General features: G+C 44.5%; 1 protein-coding gene across 1 annotated transcript; it reads left to right on the forward strand.

Annotated features, from left to right (window-relative positions):
* The first annotated feature begins 633 nt into the window (after nucleotides 1–633).
* Nucleotides 634–21,581, forward strand: IHO1 (interactor of HORMAD1 1). The gene is made up of 7 exons (XM_075095892.1): nucleotides 634–689; nucleotides 7,945–8,104; nucleotides 9,481–9,638; nucleotides 11,453–11,501; nucleotides 12,174–12,261; nucleotides 19,280–19,383; nucleotides 20,176–21,581. Exons 1-7 carry the CDS (start codon nucleotides 634–636, stop codon nucleotides 21,496–21,498), a joined length of 1,938 nt encoding a protein of 645 aa, XP_074951993.1. The 3' UTR covers nucleotides 21,499–21,581.
* The last annotated feature ends 1,860 nt before the right edge of the window (nucleotides 21,582–23,441 follow it).

Below are 23,441 nucleotides of genomic sequence, written 5' to 3' on the forward strand. Positions count from 1 at the left end.
CAGCCAGGCGCCTGCTGTGGGCAACCTGGGGAGAGCCTGTAGCTGGGACTGATCCTGGGGGCTGCAGCCTCAGGGTGAGATCCAGGGACCCCCAGCCCTGGGCTCACCCCAGGGACCCCACAGTGAGATCCAGGGAACCCCAGCCCCAGACTGACCCCAGGGACCCCAGCCCCAGGGTGAGATCCAGGGACACCCAGCCCATGGCTGACCCCCAGCCCCAGGGTGAGATTCAGGGACCCCCAGCCCAAGGCTGACCCCAGGGACCCCCAGGGTGGGATCCAAGGTGACCCTCAGCCCTGTGCTGTGATGCCAGGTCCCACAGGCTCCCCCCTGGGGCAGGCAGGCCAGGGGGGCAGCTGTATTCTTGGCCCATGGAGACTGACCAGGCCCAGCCCTGGAGCGGCCATGTTGGCCTGGCCTGCCCTTGGCCTGCAGGGCCGTGCCCCCACAGGCTCTCCCCACAGTGCGGGGGCTCATGGGGATGTTCCCCCCTGAGCGGGACTTGTGTCCATTTTCATCCTCCCGGCAGGGGAGTGTGGTGGCATGGCCACCACAGGGTAGGAGAGGCCATGAGCGCTGGGGCCATGGTGAGGGCCCAGCGCTCCTGGAGAGCCTGTCAGCTGTGAAAAAACCATGAATTTTAATGTCTGGAATATCAAGGAGATGTTGAGCACGCCGACAGCCACTGGGTGAGCTTGGGCTGCAGGGTGGGAGGAAAGATCGTGAGGAAATTGTCTATAAAATTAAACACTTCAGGTGTTGGATGGTGATGGGGTGAAACACATCTAGAATTGCTCTATGATTAATTCCGGTCTGGTTAATGATGGTTAATTAGCCTATGTCATGATCCTGTTTGTGCCTGCATTGCTCCCAGCCTGCCGGGCACCGCAATACAGCCGCCATTGCCAGGAATTTAAAAACCAGCATCAGCTGAAAGCTGTTCTCAGATTTATTTGGGGAAGTCCTGTGACCCACCTCCATCTAATTAGATAACTTAAATGTTCCCTCTCGCCTTGTGCAGAGGGTAGATAAAATGAATCATGATTTGCAATATTGTTAGACATTATGTAACTCTAAAATTATTCCATATACTGCATTTATATGCATGGCTTAATTTTTTTCCAGCAGAAGCCAAAGAGCAGCTAGAACTCCCCACATCTACAACAGTGAAACAGCAAATATTATTTGGATGTAAATATCTGGAGAGCAAATACATAGGACAGGCTGCATTTTTGTACAACAGATCATCACCTCTTGCATCACATGTCTAAAAAGCAGAGCAAGATTTATCCCTTGTTTGATGCTAGAGAAGCTAATTGATTAATTTGGTCCTCTAAGCCTCTGTTGGTTAAATAACCCACTTACGTAACTAACTGTTGTTCACATTCAGTTTTAGTCATACTGTCTCTTTGGCCTGATGTGACCACAATGATGGATGATAATGGAAACATAATAGTAGTTTCCTTGCCCATTACAAAAATACTTGTCATATATATAAGAATTAATTGCATTTTGCACAAATGTAGGGGTCGAAGTGGAGCCAATTCAGGGAAAAACATGTTTATATCTGTCATGGTTTTGTCTTTATAAATATACATTGCCTAATTCTATTGTCTTTTTGGTACCTGCAGATTTCTTTTTTTTTTTTTTTAATTTTGTTTTCAATAAGTTACTTCTAAGTAGTTGAAAATCTGTTACTTTTATTCTGGTCAGCGACTGAGCAGGGGAAATTTAAAGAATATATATAAAATATATATAATTTTTTTAATATACATATAAATCATTCTGTGGAATTGTGCAGTAGGAAAGAAAATAAGTGGAAGAAGTATGGGAGCCTGTTTGGAAAGGGTTCATTTGAATTCCATCCTCTTCCAAAGTATCCTGTCAGCTACAAAGTTTTCCCTTTTAACTAATTTATTAATGCAGGAAGAAAATACAGGCAAGATTTTAACACCCACTCCTCAGCATTCCACATTTTTTGCAAGTGAGTTCAAAAGGATCAAATAGGGCATAAAATGTTACTGAAAAATGCAGCTCGGTTTTGAGAGGAGTTAAGAAGGGGGAGAAGGTTCTCAGGAGGCAAATTAAATTTTTTTAAAGGAAAAAAAGTTACTTATAGGAGCATATGTGTGTGTGTATTTGAAATGGGGGAAAGGTGTTGGTTACTTTTTCCCGGCTCTCTTTTGGTACCAGAAACCTTTCTCACCACAGCAGGGTATGCTGTATAATCCCCAGAATACTGTCTTTCAGGGAGCTTTAAAAACAAAACTTAAAATCAGCATATATTCTAGGCAGGGTATGAATCATGCTGCGAGTTCTTTACAAGTTTGAGTCAGGGTGTTACTTCTGAGAGTAGCTGCCACCAGGTCCCTAAGAAATGCAGGGCTCCAGTGACACAATACCCTCATAGCAGTGGTTCTGCAGAAGCCCAAGGTTGCTCTGGGTTTTATTCATTACCTATCTGTCAGAAACACACATCTGCTTCTCTGTAATCGCTTGCAGCCTGAGAAATAGGGTGAGGGAACAAAAGTCCCTGTTTTACCTGTTTTTACATAAGAATATTGACATAATAGAGATCCTATAAATGCAGGAGAGGACAGATTATCTAGCTGGACACTAATATCAGGGTGCCAATTATTTAAGAAGGCGGGAGGAGGTCAGAATGACAGCTATACAGTGGAGAAAACTTAGTCTCAATTTAATTGTATCGACAAATGAGAGAATTTTGGTGGGTTGAAATGCCAGAGTGCTGCTTTAGAGCAGCACTGCTGCCTGCCCAGGCAGGAGGGCAGGCCAAGAAAGATTGTGGAGGATGTGAGAACAGCAGCCGCAAAAGCAGTGATGCTTCAATCAGCCTTCTATCAACTGGATAAACATCACTGGGGCGTGATGCTGGAAGTACACTTTCAGACACCATAAATACCTGCCTTGGCCGCAGAACTCCCCAGGGAAGAGATACGTCTTTCCTTAGGCCCTGAGCCAAGTACAAGATCCATGTTCAGGGTATTACTCTTGCAGTGCTACCTTAAGAGTATCAGTAGGGAACTGGAGTAGACATCTTTGCAGGAGCAACAGAGGCCAAAACATCCACTACTGTTTAATCTCAAAAAAGACATTGATGCAGTAGTAAGGGAGCTCATTAAAAAGAAATTAAACTGGATGTCAAAAAGGGTTAAATGCTTGCCTGAGGCATAGAGATTATTTAGACCTCATGCTGGAGCTCAGAACAAATGTGTACCAGCTATTAAATCAGATGCGAGAAGGACAAGTACCAGACTGGCACAGTAAAGACGATTGCTGAAAATGAGAAGGCACCCTTCAAGAAATGGAAGACAATAAAAAATAGAAACGAATGTATTATGATTTTAAGTTGAAGTTACCAGAATTTCTTTGTTCCATGAGAAAACTTGCTAAAGACATAAAACCTACTAATATACCTACTGCCGAAGACAGCAGAGGCAGAAAGCCTGCCAGAGAGTGTGTAAAGCCAATATATGATGAAAATATTAAAATAGCGTTCAAAATGGATGCTGTAAGTTAAGGCCTACTTGGGCCACTACTCACTTGGCTTATTTCTGCTGTTGAGAAAAAACTTCCAAACTTAAGAACCTAATTCAATCCATTACCCCATGAAATTGCATCCAACATAGCAGGGCCACATATTCTGAAGTCACCTTAAGGTCCCAGAATAAGCAGAAAATGAAGGCGACCGCAAGGACAATGACCGAGAGAGCAGCTGTAAAAATCCCAAGCCTTGGAGGAATGAATAACTGAGGCTGTAAGTGCAGGCTGGAAGATGGCTTCAGACTGAGGAGGGGGCAAAACCCCCTGTCTCCAGCTGTCTAATTCTTTATATGGTTGGAGATACTTTTTGGGTAAGTACACAGGGCTGCTCCATGGAAATCTCTTAGCACCCCTTCCCAATCTCCTCCTAAGGAAAAGGCCCTGTGAGCCCCTGCAACCGGTGACTGGCTCAGGACAAAGGGCTAACACGGTTTCCAAGGTGAGGAACATCTGGGCAATATTGAATCACAGCCGAATGAATATGGAGTGGCTCATAGAAAGTAAAAATTACCTTGAGGAATTAAAACAAGACCAGAAGAACTCTGAGCCTGAAATCTAGAAACTGGAGGCAGTGTTTGAGCTAAATAACCAAGAGGGTTTTTGTTGTGGTTAATGCATTAGGGCTAGTGCCAAAATCTGTTTTTAGAAATTCCTTTTAGGATACAGCACGAATGATTTGCAGCAAGCAGGTCACGCTATTCCAGAGCACAGAAAGCAAATGATAGTTTTATGCTGTGGCTGTTCCCAGTGAAGAGATGGCAAATGGCTGGAAGCAGTAATAGCAGCTAAAACCCCTTGATTTAAACTCCTCCAGGCCCCTGGATGCTGAAGTTCCTGTGCACCCAAAGCCAACGCTGATCCTTGCTCATTTGCTGAACACTTTGGCAGGCAGCAGATAGTGATGACAGGAGCAGCTGAGCAGAGCTAGAAACAGTTCCTATAGATACTGACTAAAGCCAGGAGGAAAAGCAGGTGAACAGGAGCTCCCAGAATTTCAGTTGGATTTGTTGTGATGCAGCCCTGGTCACTAAATGAGGAGGAGCAGAAAGGGCTGGGAGATTTTCTGGAGGGAAATCAGGAGAAGAGGAACATTATGGCACTGATCCTACTCAAGATTAATACCAGGAGAAAAAGATCTCTTCTTTGGGAAAGAGGCTTTACTGCATTTTGAAGAAATGTGCCAGGAAGGTGTAAGTGAGCTTCACCCACAGTGCTTGGGAAGAAGAGGGATGTTGGCACAGGTTCGGTAGGGATGACAGAACCAAATAAAACCACTTACAGCAGCACCGCAGATAAATTTTATTTTGCAAACTGTAGAAGACTCAGTTTGCTTTTCCAGCTGACTCTTGAACCTTGGTGTTGGCGTGTAAAGATGGATCCAAACAACAGAGTAAAAATTACTGATTTTAAAAAAGATGATAAGGCCTATGACAATTTATGGTTAGGAATTTTTAGCTTGGCAATGCCCCTAGAAGCATCTAGGAAACACAAGAAGAGGGTATTTATCACCTGCTATGCTTCTCTTGGTGTGTTGTATCTGACAGCTGGGTGGGGGCAAGGCAGAACCTTTGAATGAAAGGTGTACATTTGCATATGGTTGTGTTAAAATATTTGGAACTGGAAATTAGAACTTAGAAAAATGAAAGATGCTCCAAAAAGATCTAACCTTTCTTATGGAGATGGAATTCTCACTGACAACAGGGAAACTGAGACTACAAAGAGCTAGCTGCCTCCCCTGATATGCAGAGGGCTGCAGATTTTTTAGATCACGCTCATATTACAGAAAGGACTGGAGTTGCCAATATTGCAATAACTTCCATAAAGTTAGGTGGGAAAAAGAAACCATTCCATCGGTCAGCAGATTTAGCATTTTTTGGAGCTGACAAGAACTTACAATGGCGCTTGCCTTACCTATCTAAAGCTGGTTTTGCTTTGGACTCACATGCTAGTGCGAATACCATAGGAGCATTATGGGTACAAATGCACGAACAACTTGTGGCTCACGGAATGGCTCGTGTTAACAGAAAGCTAAAAGTTCTTCTGAGATCGACTATTGCATCACCTAGGAGGGACTTCTAGCTGGGATTGCATACCTAGGATGTTTCCTTGCTGTTTATAAGGTAGGGTTTATATTTAGGACAGAGCATGCATTCCCGCAGCTCAGGCATCCTGAAGGGAACGGTCACAGAAAAGCTGTGGTTGTCTGATCTTGCCATCAGGGATAGGTCTGGGCCAAGTGTGGCCATGCCGATGTCTTGCCCAGATGGGGTTGTTAGTAAATTAATTGCTGGCAGTGTTAAGCAAGGGGGAAAGAAATCCATCGCTCAGGGGAATGAGCATAATCAAAAGAGACATCTGTTTCATCTCCCCCCATAATGTGCAGAATTTCTATCATTCCTAAACCAATCACTGAGGTAGTGGACTTAAGGCAGAAAAATTAGGCTCCGGAGCAGCCAACAGCCACCTTTGGTCATAGTGTCAGAGCAGAGCAAGCCTGGAAAGTCACTTGGATCATAAAATCCTCTCAGCTCAATACTCCTCAAAATACTAGTCATAAAACTCTTTGTTATAGGAATCTTGTACTTCAGGCACTAGGTAATGTGACTGAGAAAATGAGCAGGTTGTGGGATGTGATATTCACCAGCTGTACCAGACACTTTCAAAGGGGGTTTGGCAGGACAGTAAAGCACTTAGGGATTATAAAAACCCTTCTTTAAACCAAGAGGGGGCTTTTTTGGCTAGAATACAGGAGGAGTTAGAAAACTAGTGCAGGGGATGTGGTACTCACATTGCAAGCATGTGTCCTGCCCATGTGGGGCCTTGGCAGCCCCTGTGAGCGCATCTCTGCCTGACACGCTGGCAGTAGATTAAGATTTTTTTTTTTAAACAAAGCTTAGCTGAGATGGAAACAAGAAGCTGTGCTAGTGAAAGTTGTATTCAGATTTATTTCTTAGTAGATTTGGGGTCCACAGGCAGATCAAGGGAGAAGTTTTGAATTCAGACAGATTTATCAGGCTTTTGGGGAAATCCAGAAACCCATACCTCATGTATTTTTGCCTGCAGCTCAGTGTACTCAGTGAGCTCAAAGCCAAAAGTATTAATATGATATTATCACTGACACTACTATATAATGAAGAGGGAGACCGAGCAGTTGAAGTACTGCTACTAAATCCCTCCCCTGTTGTGTGTTTGATGTTTGGGCTCCCTCCTGAACTGGGGATTAACCAAACACATCACTGCTAATGAATGTCGGGGTGATCATCTTTTGCTATACACATGAATTAGTCTCCTGTTCCTTCTCCTTTACTTATATGATTTGATATGGAAGGAAAACCTTGCATAAGAGACTTTTCATTAATTTTTGTCTGTAATTCCCAGTTCCAAAGGCAGCAACACATCTCTCCATTTTGGTAGCTTAAAAAACAGCAAGAGCTGAGAGTATAAACCTGCCCAGCTTTTCTTATGTTGGGACCTGGCCTAAGCACTCCATCAGGCCTTGTGGATTTGGAGCGATGGAATAGTGATCATGTGAAAAATGAAAAAAGCCAGACCCCGACACAACGAGTGCAGCTGTGCGGGGAAACCCTTGTCTGAGGGAAGCTGGTACCGTGCCATGATCCTAGCCCATAAAGCGGTAGAAGCCATGTCTCTGAAGAGGAGTAGAATCAGAGCACATAGTGCAAGGTCAAGGCTAGCTGGAAAAGGTTTATTTGGGTGACGCTCAGGGGAACAAAGAGAAGTTTTGAGTAGCGTGTTATTATGTTTGCAATATTTCTAACAATTCAGATCAATTTGTCTGCCTGTATGCTACCGATTTATTTGTTGTTCCAGTGTGTCAGACTTCAGGCATCGGGAGAATAAATGCCTAAGAAAAGTCAGCTACCAGTCAGAAAGGTTTACTTTGTTGGAACTGCCTTCCAAATAAGCCAAGTAGCATCTGAGTAAGAACAGAAATTATTATTCAGAGTAGTGAAAAGGGAGAGACCTGGCACTTGCCAGTAGCAAACCCAAGGTGTCCCTTAAACTAGGACTGACCGACGAGGCTGGTAGGATGGACTGAGTTAGGTGGCCAGTCCTGGTTTAGGTCTTCTGTCTGCAGGACATGCTGGAGAAACACCTTCACCCCTGCAAGGTGAATGCGGAGCTACCATACCACATTCGTGTGGTTGCAGCAGTTTAAGATAGGGCAGTTGGCTTTGTGTAGCAAAAACACACTGTTAAATGTTATCCAGTTATAGGGTCGGTACTCTCCGAGTGGACACCAAAATGAACATGTTGGCGTGGGCCATGCTTGAACAGTTTCAGCAGGTCCTGTAGGGAATTCTGTTTGGCTTTTTAATTGCTCGAGACTCATTCACAACCCACTCTGCCCCATTTCAGGCCTAATAAGTTTTCCACCCGGAGCAGTGCTCCTAGCGACTACTCAAGTTTGAGTGATTCTCAGCTGCTCTTCGGCTCCCAGTTCTGCCCAGAGAACGTGCAGTCGGCAGCGGCGCCGCTGGAACTGGGCACGCAGCTGGGACAGCACAACTCCCAGGACGTGAGTCTCACTCTCATTCAGCTCTGTGCAGACACGCAGCCACCATTCAAAGTTAATGGAAAATACCGAAATCAGGTGGTAACATTTGCAAATGTTAATAACTGCTGAAATCAAGTTATCTTATTGATACATATAAATATTTACTGTGACTAGACCAAATAGCAGCCTGCTCAGCTGAAAACTCAGTATTTATAACAAATTGCTAAAAATTATTATAGGGATAGGTATTATTTTCTTTAATCACATTTTTAATTACTAAAATAATATGAAATTATTCTCAAGCTAATGTCTTTAGACCACCTAGCTAAGGCAGAATATTCCATCTATTCCTTCTTTGAACAATACTGTCCTCTTCATTAGCTTTGTGCAAGAACGACAGAGGTATTCAGTATTTACTTTCATTGACTCAAATTACGTTGCCGTAGAGTTGTTATGGCAGAGGCTTGAACAATTTTGGACTATGAGCTTCTAGGCTCAAAATCTTTCTTCTACAGCACATGGTTTCCGATGTTATCAGCCTCACTAAAATAGTTCCTGCACTGCTAACAGAGAGCACCAAATCCAAATAAAGACACTTGAGAGCAAAGATTAGGAGAGAGCAGTGGTGACAGTTCAGTGGCCCTAGGCTGTCCATCAGTTCCAGATCCTATCTGCTGTCCTCCACTGTTTGCTGGAGATCTTATCCATTAACTGCAGTAGCTTTTCATCAGACACAAAAGAGGAAATTCATTCGTCACGATGAAAGAAGACAATTTAATTGAATTTGCATTTTCCTATGTTTTAAGGAAAAGGCATTTCCATTTTGGTCACACAGTGTCTGGAAAGTTTGTAGAATGAAGAAGGTCTTTACAGCTTTTGTATTAATATTAAATTTGTTGTTCTGAAATATATATTGAAGGGTGTGAAAACTCATCTACAGTCTGGTGGTGTTGCTAGTTGGCAGCAAAATGATGTCATCCACCAGGAACTTCAACAGGTTTTTCTTTAGACTGGTGTACAGGGAGGTCCCACTGGAGTTTTTAACTTTTCCATAAATTCCAAGAAACTGGAATTAATTTATAGTCTCTGTGTTGCGCAGACAGGAAAAAAATCTGCACACCTGGTGATTGCAACCAACTGAAAACCCTCAAGATGGGAGAAAAGCTTGAGTCTGGAAGAATTTGGGCTAGGTCTCAATTCCACAGGGAGTTGATCTAACTAGGCACACTAAGTGAGCCATAATCTCATTAAATTCTTAATCTCCTCATCCAATCTAATCTGTCACGTCCAGTCGCTGTGATCTCTGTCTGCAAGGCACTGGGTACACAAATGTTTTTTGCTAATTAATGTTCTGATTATTTTTATACTTCAACAGTTTTCTTTCTTTTGTGCAACAGAGCGAGCCCAGTATTTTTACCAAATACCAGACAAAACCATACTTATTTGATGAAGATACAAAGGAAAAAGGTTCACTTAATTTTGGTGCAGGAAGAGTGAAAAGTGTCTTGGAAAATTTTGAAGTGAATAAAAACAAAATAAAGGACAAATATGATCGGTATGTAGACAACCCTTGGAAATTCTTTCTGTGCTGGTGGTTATCACTCCCTGCAGCTCCTCCTTCCCCTCTTAAAAATCACACATGACAAGGCTGCTTACTTCTCCAAGAAAAGTATATTTTCAGGTTTTAGATAATCTCTGATTGGAAAAAGTGACAGGATAAGAGAATAGGGTTTATTTGCAATGCGATTTATGTAATACACTCAGCCATAAGCCCCAAGGAACAACAAAACTCTAACCTGAATTTACCTTTGTCCTTCTTTATCTAATCAGCAGGTTTTTTTCTGTATTGATTCTCCGTGAAAGCCCATATTCCTCAAAGTTTTATAGGCTGTGCTGGGACAGATGAAAGGGACTCCAAGGACGTCCTTCACATTTGGGCCAGATGAGGAGATTGACAAGCTTTCTTGTTTGTAGTGGAAGATGCAGTGATTGCACCTTTACAAATCTGCACATATTTCTAGAATTTTACTTGCATACAAGATTTTTACAGCTTGTGTTTTTGGTAACAAGTGTAATTTGCTAATGTAATTTGCATCTGCTCTTTGTCAGATGTTAAGAATTAAAAGTATGTGTAGGTCCTAAAAGGCTTTAAGGAGCAAATTAACCATTTCAAGCTCAAAAATGAAAGATGGCAAACTCCCTGGTGCACCTATAAATAATACTTGGCACTGCACATTTTGAAACGTAACATCCAAAGTGAAGCGCATTTTTGTTTAAAGGCTGAGTATCTCTCTCTCTTTTGCAATGGCCACTATGCTCCTGATAAGGCAAAATTTGATTCTCTAGTACCTATTAGAGAAGAGGAGGATTTTTGTAAGTGGATTATGAGAAAGGAACAAATAGTTTTAAATGTTTAGGCAGAGCTTTTAATTATCCTTTATTTCTTCTTTAAATGAATTATGCTCCTTCCTACGCTCCAGACTCACTCCCAGATTAGAAGCCTGTTTATAGAAATAGCTTTATTATCTTTAAAAAGATAATGTATAATTTGTCAATTTTTATACCCCGCAAGTTTGACTAATAAAATGAATATCTTCCTTTCCATAAGACTAGAAAGATTGCAGAAGCCCTGCCTAATTCTCATAACTAGGCTCTACCTGGCCTCCACCTTTTTGGTTGTTGCAATTTGGACCACTAAATGATTGATTTTAAATTACTTGAATCTTCAGAGAGGAATAGGTTATCGCTTTGCTTAGCAACCATCCTTGCATTTTGGTTTGATAGGTTAATCTTTAATATAGCCTGGTTCCTGATAGGCTCACTCAGCTTAAAAGCATGGATAATGGAAACCACACGTGTAATCTCAGGAGAAAAGGATTTGCAGTATTTGTTCTTTCTTGGTGCTGCAGCTTTTCCCATATTTTTCCCCACAGTTATTTTAGTCCAAATACAATACCCATGTATCTCAGCAACTGGCATGTCACCTCCACCAAGGCTGGGTCTTTCCGGAGCAGACAGCGTGGTGGGAACACCCAAGCAGCTAATGGACAGTTGTGTAAATGCCAACTAAAACTTTCAAGAGAGGCTCAAATGCTAGGCCAAAAATGGGAGAGTTAAAAAAAAAATAATGTATATGACATATATGTGCATGTGTATATTTGGGTTTTTCTTACACTACATAGCAGCACCCACGCTTTCCTAAAACAAGGTGACTTCAAAGGGTTATGCCCCCTGAAGTCAGCGTGTTTCTGTGCTTACTTTATTCACTAGACTATGCTTTGCAGTGTTTCATGTCTCATGTTTACGGTGATCTTTTAAATTTCTTTCTATTTCAGTAACTTACATGTCTGTTTTATACTTTTTTTTTAGTGAGGTTTTAAGCACCTTTATTTCCAGTATCAAAGACAGGCTTCAAGGGGTAAGTTAATTCAAATTCAGAGTGCGGAATAATGAAACGTTAAAAATGCTACAGAACATTCACCTTCTCTCATTTACTGTGCTGATATCTGAATTATTACACTGTTTGCCTTGAGCACGCAAACACTTTAAACCAAGTTGTAAATTTTTTTGTATACACCATCGTCTTTGTGGCCTGCCCTTAGGGTCAAGGTCTTTTGGGTCTTGCCTCACAGTCAGCAGTGGAATTCCTCTGACTCTTGAGACCAAGAACAGGCTGTGATGGCTGTCTGCAACTATCAATTCCTTTTTTCCTTCTGCCTGAAGAAAGCCGTCTACTCTCAGGAATAAGTCAATGTGGTCTTACTGTCTGAGGGTGAAGGTCTCTCCCCCAACACTTTTATAATTAATTTGATTAATGTTGTTATTAATGCTTTTTTTACAGATTAGTATCTCTATTTCAAAATCTATTAAGATTTCTGCAGCATTTCATGGGCCTTTTGAGCCATTCCAGATCTCCTGTGGGGTTGCAACCAGCAGCTGGACAAATTGTTTCAAGCAACAGATAAATAACCATTTTCAGGCTGTTCCATTCCACGAGTTGCAGTCGTTGTTCTGTAGCATTTGGGGCTGTGTTTTTGCAAACGAAGAAAGGGCAACGTATTAATTGTCTCATTTACCTTTGTTTTTGCAGCTGCAAGCATGCTTGGACAAGTTTGGAGAAATGTTTGATTCCAGAAACAAATCCATTTTGGTTCACCTGGAAACCATCTCCAAGACGCGTAAGTTCTTTCTGTATTTCTGTTAACAGCAGAGGGCACAGTCAAACTGCTGAATGTCAGCCCACTGTCTCCGAGCTGGGGTGAACTAGGCAAGTCACGCCACTCACAGCTGCTCTTCATGAGGGAGAAAAGCAAATACAACCTATCCACGGTGTGGGCTTGTCTATTTTTCCATACTTGCTCTATTATTTTCTCCTTTTCTCTGTTCTCTTGGGACTATGTCAAAGAACTTAGGTTGCATGGTTAGATGCCATGCACACAGAGATAAATGCGCCTCTAGGTTTTTGAGGTCTGCCTGGAGTATGATAATTTTTAGACTATCTGGAGCACTAATGGAATACACAGTAAAAATAACTTAGATATTTATATCTTGAGCATCCAGTGTCAGTTTTTAGGGCTTTCTCAGATTTTCACATGTTAGTTTGAAGTCTTCCATCTCTCCCCTACACTTGAAGTGATCGTATTTTAGATACGAGCAAACCTAGTACTGCTCATTTCTTTAGTAAGCAGCACATAGTGAAGCACACTATTGCTATGATAAAAAGGTGACCTCCCAAAAAGCCAACAATGTAAAAAACTTTTGAACAGCCCCATCTCTGAAGTGGCTAGTCACAGCAGTTTTTACTGAGGGAAAGTGCCTCAGAGAAATTGTTTCTAATCTGGCTTAGACCTGAGACTTTGAGAGTGCATTAATTTTGAACGCTGGCATTATTTTATATCAACACCCTGTCAGGACTCTGCTCTGTGCTCGCCCTGCTCCGTGCAAGAACAAGGGTCCAGCTTCAATACACGCAAGAAATGTGAAGTGAGTTATACCCTGTGAGTTCAAGATAGCAGACCTTCACAAAAGCACTATAGTATTTACTGTGCAGTAAAATGAGGCTTCCACGAAGCACAGCTTTGGCAGACACCCTTTAAGTCAACACAGCCTTCTCAGGCAAAGAGAGTGGAGTGTGGTGCCTTCTGCATGAGGCCGTGATAGCCTGTACGTTTGAAATACCAATCTTGTTATACTAAGAACACTCCCTTGCTGTGCTTGGCAAGTGCTCTTGGTGGGACCTTAATGTAAGCAAGAATCTGTCTGCTCTGGCCAGCACAAAAAGCTTGCTATTACACATTTGTCCATCTCCTAATTACTTCAGTGCCTCAACTTGTCCACTCTGTGGCAGGACTTTGCCTAATTTCGTATACCTCTTGCACAGAAATTGTTGTCATGGCACTGAAAATCAAATCTATTGTTCACGATTCCCCCTCTTCATTCCATACCATTTGCTCAGCTGTCCTGTTTCTTCTCCAAACCCATTTTAAATAAATGTGCCTTGAATGAAATGAGAAACCTCCCAGAGGTGCCTGCTGCTAGATTTTCAAAGCAATTGAAAAGAAAAATTGGCACTTTCTGTAATGTATCATGCTGCAGAATTTTGAATATATAATGAAAATCATTGCACACTCCACAATGTTGTTCTTTTTATATTTCTGGGAGGTTCATCTGTCACTAGTTAATTGCTGATAAATACTGCCATTTGACTGGTATCACAGCGACAGATAATTAAGTTCGCACTAAATAAATTCCTGCACTAGTGCCTTGAAAAAATCCCAACTGAGGCAATTGCCTTGAAAAAATGGTATAAAATTCCTGAACTCAGGTGATAAAGAGCTAAATTCAGAACTGATAAAGCACTGAATGCCAGTGGCCAATGGCACAGTAACTTGGGACGTGGGTGACATGGTAGAGATATGTTCAATCATTGGCAGCAGAGGATTTCACACACAGGAGAGGAATGTGGGAAATGAAGACGCTCTCTTCAAAGAGAGAAGTAGAACACCAGGACATTCAAACAGTTCTTACAAAGCAAAGAAAGGTGGAACTTGAAATCAAGTCTATCTTCATTAAAAGTATATAAGGAGTATCCCAGGCTTCATTTGTAGCAGTGGGTAGCAAGCCCATTTGGCACAGTCTGCATAGCCGCTGGGCGAGAACAAAACAGAAAATATTTTTCAAAATATATTCCCAAAGTGTTTCCAAATGCTGTTGGGCTGGCATGCTCTATGCAGTAAGCCAAAAAAATATTCTCTTTTGAGTGTTTGTCCATATGTGCTTTCCTGGTATCTGGTTGTTCCAGCTGTGACAACTTGTAAGAGCCATATCCTCCACACCACCTTGACTTCATTGCAAATGAGAAGTGTATTCCCAGCCAGTATACCACAAGCAATCCTCTGACCCTCCTGCCATCACGAGTGACAAAATAATGTGCAATGTGTCCCTTACAGAGGTGCCTGGTGGGCAGTTTTCAAACACGACTTGCTTTAAGAGTCCACAGGCTCAGTAGTTGCTGGCAAGGTTTCTAGGGAAATTCACTGTGTTCACAAAGGTGTGATGTGAGCTTGTTCACTGTGAACAGCGTACTCTGAACTGCAACACCCAGGCAGTCCTCTTGTGTTCTGTGTTTGTAGATATTTGAAAAGTCAAAAGGTTTAAAACTGATAAAAGAAATGCCTTTCTCATGCAGCTGCTAACTAGCCATGCAGTGACTGGCAGTGAAAGTTGTTGAGATGAGGGACTTAATCAGGCTCCAAAACACCTCAGCATGGATGGCGAGAGGCTGTGTGGTTGTTGTGGTGAATACTGAAATCTCTCAACATCACACTTCGGGGCTTGGGCACTCTCTGCCGTAGAGCAGGTTGAGATCAGGGGCAGTTCCTCCCATGGTCCCCCAATGCAGACACCTTCTGCGATGTCGTGGAAGAGGACCCAGGCTAAGCAGGCACAAACCTGCCAGCTGACTGCTCAGGGTGTGTCTGAGAAGGATGCAGCTCTGACAGCCCAAATGTCTCACCCACTGTCACAGCTTGGTTACTGTCCAGGAAGAAAATGAAGTGTTCTGCTGAGCATCATAGCTGTCTTCCCTGCTCACATCTCACCAGGTTTATACCACCTTCTATTTCCCCTACCGAACCCAGGCACGAGGGAACCAACCTCCCTCCAAAGTGTTATTAAAGCCTCTGCACTGTCAGTGCCAATCTCAGGATGAGTTGCATAGACGATGATAGATAGGGATCAGAAGCAGTTGCTGTTTAATATTCCTAGGCTGGGAGGCTGACGCTCCCTCCCTTGGCTTCTCAGACTGTAGTTTTCAGCTGTTGGGAGGGCAGCTGCACCCAAGTGCAGGCTGATTTCTGGGGAACCCTCTGCAGCACAGGGTGGCAGACCTACCCCAAGGCCCTAAAGCCTTTTATCACATGCCAGATTTCACATTCCGTATGTTATATTAATATAAACCACTAGCATCCAAAAACAATGGTACCGCAAATCAAAACACAGTGCTGCTCCAGGTTGAAAAAACAGTTTTGTTTAGAGTAAAATACCTTCAGAAAGGCACAAGTCTGTGCATGAGCCACCCACTAACCAAGTAAAGGTTTTCCCTCTATGATCAAGTTATTCAATAAGTATCTGCTGTGGGGTTTATTTGAAAAGAAGTTACTCTGAAGCAGCCGTTCTTGATTGTTTTCAAAGACAAGACACTTGCCTAACAGGATCCTTGATCTGATCTAGTTTGGCCATTTCGATGCCTATTTTTTTAAGTCTAGATTAACACTCATTTTTACTTTGTTTAATAGCATTTGACAAGTCTGAACACTCCTCTGGTGTGAAAGCCAGAGAGGGAAGGAGAGTACCCCTCCTCTGTACTGAGGGGCTTTTTATTGCAGAATACTCCTACACATACAAATGAAACGCATTCAAAAGACTGGTTGTTGGTTGCTTGCCTGCAGCACGCTGTGCTGAGTCAAACGTATGTGCAGATCACAAGCCCAGTGGATGCAGTGCTATTTTTAGACTGAGGGTACCATGTTGTAGAAGAACAGACAGACTAGGGAAATCAGAAAGTTTTAAAAATAAATCTGAACTAAAATTAAGCGTATGGGGAAGAGCAGCAAGCCAAGGTAAGCTTGCTGATGCTAGCCTTCCTATACCCTCACTATGTAGAGATGAAAGGTGATGAATTGTTGTGAAAGGAGTTTCCTCCTGCAGTCACTGCTGCTTTCCTCCTCTTGCAGGCCAGGAGGCAGCTGGCAGGCTCCCCAAAACCTGCCCTTGGATTGCAGGTAGCCCTTAGGTTTAATCAGGAAGATGCAAAAGGCCCATTCAAACATTCACTCCACTGTTACAAACCCATTCTGCAAGCTACAGCTTTCCCCTGGTGATTTGTAAAAAAGTCTAAATCTGTCAGAGCAAAAGACTAAAAGCTTAAAAACAGCAGTGAAAGAGCAGGGACAACCAAATTGCCTGCAACAGCAGAGAGCTTATTAGCTGAAATATGTGCATATAATCCTCAGAAATCAGCCACACTCCCGCAGAGAACAAGGCAAAGCCCTGTGGTGATGGGCATCCTGAAAAAATAGAGAAATTCCCCCCGAGCCTGGGTCCGGGAGGTGGTTTAACTCGATGCGTGTGAGGAAGACGGATGGATGAGGTAACTGCAGGGTTCCTTCTCCCAAATGACAGTAGCGTGCACTGTGCCCAAGCACCACTGCTTCAGAGAAAGGCAGATAAAGATTAAAATAGAGCCTGGCACAGCACTTCCCTGCTGCCGGGAGGCAGCTCTTGGCAAGCACCCCATCCCTCGAGTAGCAACCTCACCACACCTGAGCAGCACCTCCAGCCCTGTGCCACCAGACACCTCTGGTTTGCATGGCTGAATAAACCAAACGCTTTCGATCTCCTTTCATAAGAGGAGATTATCACCTAAGCACTTAATTATCTTGTAGCTTTTCTCTGCACGTGTCCCAGTTCAAACTCTTTTCTTTTCCTTACACGTAGATGGCTGGGACTGTGCAAGGGCTTCCAGCCACCCCGGGGTGCACAGCAGTTCCCATCAGCCAGAGTCTGCACACCACCACATACCACACTGCCCAATCTCACCTTGTAGCCCCTGGTGCTGGCATTTGCATCTTTGTGTCAGCTGCTAATTACCTAAATACCCACTGGCTGTTGCACCCAGGCCACTACAGCAGGTTTTAAGCAGGTCTTGAGCACCTTCCAGAGCTGCCTTGTCCCTTCATGCCTCTCAAGAGCTGGTGGTTTCCCTTTAACTGAGGCTTATCCACTAAATTTTTTCTCAGCTTTTTTCATATTACATGACAACTTCCACTGAAAAGCTTTGTTTGAATCTACAGAAAGGCCACAGCACTGCCTTTATCTAAGAAGTCACCTACCTTATCCTAGCGTATTACTTTAGTCAGGTACAAGCTGCCTTTTATAAAATCTTGTTCCATTTTATTACGTTTCCCTCCATGTCTTTGAGTACACTTTCCATTAAGGTCTATTCTAAAACCTTGCACAATATGAGAACAAATGAGTAAGCCCATAATTGCTCAGATCTTTCCTTGCTTCCTTCCAAAATTTATCTTTTTTAAATTACCCTGTTTTTTTACAGAAACAAAGCCTGTACAATCACTTTCTGCTTGTCTCTCCCTAATAGTTTTCAACTCTTTGACCAATTTCATCTAGAGTTCGATGGCAGGGCACAGCTCACTGAGATAATTAAGTCCCTGCAAGCTTCATGAAAATAGCTGGGCAGGAGGAGAGGAGTGCTCTGGAGCTCTGCAGCCTGTGAGCACACCTCTCTGGGGTGAGAGGTGCTGCAATGAAAAGCTGAGATAAATACTCCACGTGCAGGAATAGCTTCAGTTGGGCTCTCAGCTCCACTGACACCAAAGTCAATCAAATGCATTGGATCTGTAGCAAAAGAGGATTAAGTAATTGCAGAGGTCTTATAGTCACTTGTTGGAACATAGCTTTATTCTGGTTTTTCTCAGGCATGCAGTGCTAGTCCAGGACTCCAGAGTTTCAGTTATCCTGGCCTGGTGGCTTGGCAATACTTTGTTTTAGCGGGAGTGCTTTGCATCCTGTTTTGTTCCAACCGGCCGATGTTCCATCCCAGCCACACCATCTGTACACACCTTCCTGCACTGTTCACAGGGAAGACCAGACGTGTTTAGCAAACAGCTCATTCTCTCTGTCCTAATTTACGCTTTTAAAGGAAGACTTCCATAAGACTGCTAAGGATTTTTCGCCTCCACATATGCTACAAACTGCATTCCCGTGAAATAGTGTAATAGGCACAGCAGTGGCTTCTACAAGGATAATTGCAGCTGCCTGGGGGAGTTATATTATTGTCCGATCATATATAACAAAATTTCCTATTTTTTATCAGTTTTTCAACAAGACTGACTGAAGCCAAGAGCATCTTGCTCCGATTTAAAACCCTTCCAGGGGGTCTGTGCCCCTACAGGACACTGCCAGGGCCCCAGCTGCTTTCCAGCATCCCTGCTGCAGCTGTCCAAGTGCTGGGCACGGCTGCCCGGTTCAGAAGTTTTCTGGCCCCGTCTCTTCCTGCGTCCAACAACTGGAAATCCCAATTCTTTGCACACTCCTCCATAATTTCCCACTATCCCTTCAGGCAATTTTCCTTCGGTTACCAGCCTCCTGGGCATTTCTGTCATGTAGTCTCTGGTTGCACTTCTTAGCTATGAACCTCTTGCACCTCCTTGCCGTTATCAGCAATACTGTTCATCCCATCACATGTTCAAGCTCCCGTTTACTGGTGACAGAAGAGGGTCAGTTACACCAGGGTGGGTCAGATATATTGAAGTCCCCCTCCCCTGGCCATGCCTTTTGTGAAGTTGGCATACAACTAAGCCTCAGCCTTCCTTGTATTGAGCCAACCAAGTTTTGCAGCTTCGCATAGCCGTTCATCTCCAGCTGCCATATTAATAGAGCACAGTAAGTGAGCTTTGGCCTATACTCAGCATCTTATAAATTTCAAGTGCTTTGCATTAAACATCTACCCTATTGCTAATCGCTTGGGGCTCAGGGAGATCTCAGCAGGCGAATCACTCTGGCTGCACAGCACAGTGAATGCCAGGCTGTGGAGGAAGTAGCAATAGTATTGATAGTACTTTATTCACATTTACAAATGAAAGACCAAATGTGGTTTTTATTGATTTCCCTGTTTAGTGCAAGATGCTCTTCAAAGTCACTGTGGCTCGGTGCTGAAAGCTCTGACAGATAAAAGCCAAATGGAGCAGGCGCTGCTGGAGATGGAGAGGAGGCTTGCAGCCGTAAGTGCAGAAATTAATCTTTTATTCTGAATCTTTGTTCTGAATTTCTCCTGCTTCTTCAAAATATTAACTGAATATTAAATTGCCTTTGAATGGTGGATTATAAAGTAGACTGCTTATGTTGTAATGAAGGGGGAAAGATGTGTTAAAATGCTAATTCTAGGCCATATACTGATTGATGCTGACCCAAGTGCTGGTTAACAGTGCTGTAAGCTCTGGTGAAACCCTGGTCAGTAAGAGGGGAGCCCAACAGTGCCCTGTCGTGGCAGGCCACGATGGAGCACTGCTTCCTCACTCTGGCACATGCCTTCACTGGAGGAGGTGGTGCATTGTGTGCCTGCAAGGGGACAGCATCTTGCAGAAGTGCAGTGCCTTTTCCCTTCAGCTGGGTGGTTTTCCAGGGAGAGGAAAAAAGACCTCACAAAGAACAAGTGGGTGTGAAAGGCAAAACAGTGGACTGTCAGAGACCTCCTGGACAGGTCTGGTTTTTCCAGAGACCCTGCTGCAAGAATTCCTTCCAGCAAGGATGTGTTGTGCCAGCATGTGAGAAGGCAATGCTCCTGGGAGAGGGGGCACATAGGGGGTTAGGGGTATGCCCCAAACCTCTCACTTGTGTGGGACAATTTGAGAACATGTATTACACAGGGAGATACAAATTGGTGATCTTTAGGTCAATACCAAAATTAAGGGGTCTAACTGGCACATAGTACCTAAAAGTTTCTTGCTTGAATACTATTATTGAACTTTTTAATATGTTGCTTACTGCTTCTACTCTGCTCACTGTCCCCCCAGAAAGATGTGGAGATTTTGGACATGAAATCCAGCATCCAGCTGCTGAAGGAGAGCCTGGAGTCGCTGCCAGCTCAGCTGAGTGATCAGCACCTGAAGCTGTGTGAAGAACTAGGCTTCCTGAAGCTCCCTAATGCCTTAGCTGAGCTGCACACATCCATTTCCAGTGCCAGAGCCCCCCCCCACATGGCAGATAACTCTTCCCAGACATCCCCTGGCCCATGCCAGGGCTGTGCTTTGGGTGAGGAGAACGTGCACCAGCCGTGTTGCCAAGGTGGGGGAGGTTGCGGCTCCTCAGCTGGGTCTCAGCCCCCCTGCATGGCAGTGCGGGAGCAGCACAGAGACCCCACCATGAGGAAGCAGGTGACTGGGGATGGCACATCTCAGCGTGACCTAAACACAGCTTCAGGAGGGAAAGTCAGCCCCATTGGTATGGCAGCATGTGGCAGAGAAAACTCCTCTTTGCAGGAGGTGAAGTATGGTTTGGAAACAGAGCGCTGTGCTAACCATCCTTGCACATGCTGCGCTAACAGTCACTTTTTGGGGGGTAGTCAGAAGAAACATTGTCCTGTACCGCAGGAGGTGCCTCCGCCAACTCCACTGAGGAAGGCGGTCAGGAGAGGCACCAGAGGGTTTGGACCCGTGACACTGTCACAACAGAGGCAGCCTCAAGTTTGCCACCTTTCTGTACAAAAAGATACACCTGGGAGAAAAGACAATCAGCCGCCCACGGACAGTGAGGTGGAGAATGCAGCTGTAGGGAAGAAAGCAAAACAGAGGCCAGGAAGGATCCCCTGGAATAAGGCAATGGGGAGGAAGAAAACATGCCCCGCTACAAGAAAAGGTGAGCTCTCTCAGTGTGCTGACGGTGGGCTGAAGCAAAGGAAGGCAAACAGGATTATTGAGTTGGAAAGCTCCAGAAAAAATTGTTTTCCCAGGTACACGGTTGCTCTCAATTTAGGAAGCTCTAACCTGGTTTCTGCAGCTCCCAGTCAGCAGATCATTGGCAGTCCTCAGCCGAGGCTTCCAAAGACTTTCCCACCAGTGCCGTGCTCCAATAAAAGCCTGCAACAACTTAGAGACAAAAGAAAGAGAAGTTTGGAAATTAAAAAAAGAGCAAATGTTTCCAGTATGAAAAGGAACCTCTGGGATTCCTCTCCCCAGGAGAATATATTTCCCCTGCATAGCACAACAGGTGAAAAACAGATGAGCTGCTTCAGTCTCCAAAGCCCTGCAGCCTCCAAGAAACAACGTCCCATCAGTACACTGGCTCAGCAGAACATGGCCTGTTGCTCTTTAGTTTTTGATAGCGATTATTCTGATTGAAGGGATCTGTTTTGTGTTTGGAGTCCTCAGCGCAGGCTCAGCCCTCCCAGTTGCAGTTCATTCCTCCAGGTACGTTACCTGCTTAATCAGAGACAAGGCTCATGCCTGGATGTTGAGAGTGTTATTGCCCACTTTCCTACGTTGTGAGGGACCACGTGGGATCTGAAGGGAAGCTCTCCCATAGCTTGCGAAGCAGATGGGATCTGTATTATTTACCTTCCTTCTCCCAGAAGAGGTGCCCCGAGCTCCAATTACCATCGTATTTATGCAGCAGAGAAGCACCTGCAGCATCTGCCAAGATGCTCACTGGGGAGGAGAGGGCTGGCAGAGCACAGACACACAGCTCAATTAGATTAAGCATTGAGATCTGCCTGAAACTTTTCAACTAGATTGATGTAATAATATCTCTGTGGCCAGAGGTTCTACTCAGTTTCTCACTTGCAGTTTCTGTTTTTCTTTGTATATCTAAAAGTTCAGCTTTTAACTCCCTAGGCAGTAGTAGTTGGTGATTGATTTCCAGAGTGGTTGATTTCCATAAGGTTCAGATTTGTCCCAGGAGTTGTATGTGAGCTTTGGACAGGGACAGGTTTATCAGAGGAAAACCAAATCCCAACATCTTAGGTTCATCGACTGTTGCATTTCTTCTTCTTTTAGGCTGAATTTTCTTCATTTTTCTTGAATTTTCTGAAAATTCAGGAAATTATTTTGTTTCTACTTTATTTGCCTCTAGTATTGCTCAGCTCATCGAGCAATTCTCCAGCACAAGCTTTTCGAGGGCAGTGGTTCTCAAACAGAGGCCAAAAGATATGACATTCAGATTCAGCAGCTGAAGTCACTGATAGATAGTTCTCATCCTTTAGAAACCTGTACCTCTCTAGCAAGGAGTTGCTCCAAAATTTTCAAGTCAGAAAGGACCGGCCCGCTTGCCCAATCTGCTGTATACAGCAGCAACGTTGTTGGGCAGCCCCACCCCACCCCCCCCACGAACAACTCATTCAGGGTACCCAGCTGCGACTCTCATCTTCCACTGTCTCAGATATTTGTATCGTGTTTGATTTTTGATCTGGGATGTTACTAGCAGAAGAAGCACATCAGTGCTGACAAAGCAGGTTGATCGCCATGAATCCAACCAGTCCTGCTTTGTCCTCCTGTGGGGGAAGACTAGGATCCCTTTTCCCTGGCTTTAATAAACTCATTGTGTCTTCACAAAAGTCCAGCGTCTTTGTATTGGGTCTTCGGGAGAGGGAAGATCCTATTTCAGCGGGTAAGCAGGCGGCTGCTCTGTAGCTGTTTAACTCTCCTGGATTGTGGAACTGGGAGGATTGAGTTTTTTCCGCTCCTTTCTGATGTTTAAAGAAGGAAACCTCTGCCCTTCCAGTTTAAACATGGGTTCTGTGAGGTTAATTGGCAAGGAAGAGGTGGCAGAGGCAGCTGTGGGGAGCCCCCAGAGCCTTGGGACTCCCCCAGGTCAGCGGAGGGGCTGGGTGACAGCTGCCAGCAGCAGCAGCCATTCATTTCGCCTTGCCCTCCCGTACCCGCCTCCCTAGCATCCCCAGCACGGCCTCTCCTGGGCAAAACCTGCTCCGTGATGCTTGCCACTGCCGGGGGTCTGCACGGTGGACAGGCGCAGGCCCCTGCGCAGCCCCGGGCCCTGACGCTCACCCAGGCTGTGCTGCAGTGAGCTCGGCAGCACATGGCTGAGCTTGGAGGGACCTCTGGAGGTGCCTGCCGCAAGCCCCTGTGCCGAGCCAGAGCGAGCCCGGCACCCAGAAGATGGAGTCCCTGTGCCGTGGGGTACAACGCAGGGCTGCCCTGGGGACCCCTGCATCCCCACCCCCCACCCCTTCCCCAGGCACACGGTGGCACACAGTGGGGTCGTGAACAAAATCCCCAGAGAAAGGAAGTGTAACCGCACCCTGGCCCCACGCCTTGTCCCACTCAGG

The sequence above is a fragment of the Phalacrocorax aristotelis genome, chromosome 6 (assembly GCF_949628215.1).
Source record: "Phalacrocorax aristotelis chromosome 6, bGulAri2.1, whole genome shotgun sequence".
NCBI lineage: Eukaryota > Metazoa > Chordata > Aves > Suliformes > Phalacrocoracidae > Phalacrocorax > Phalacrocorax aristotelis.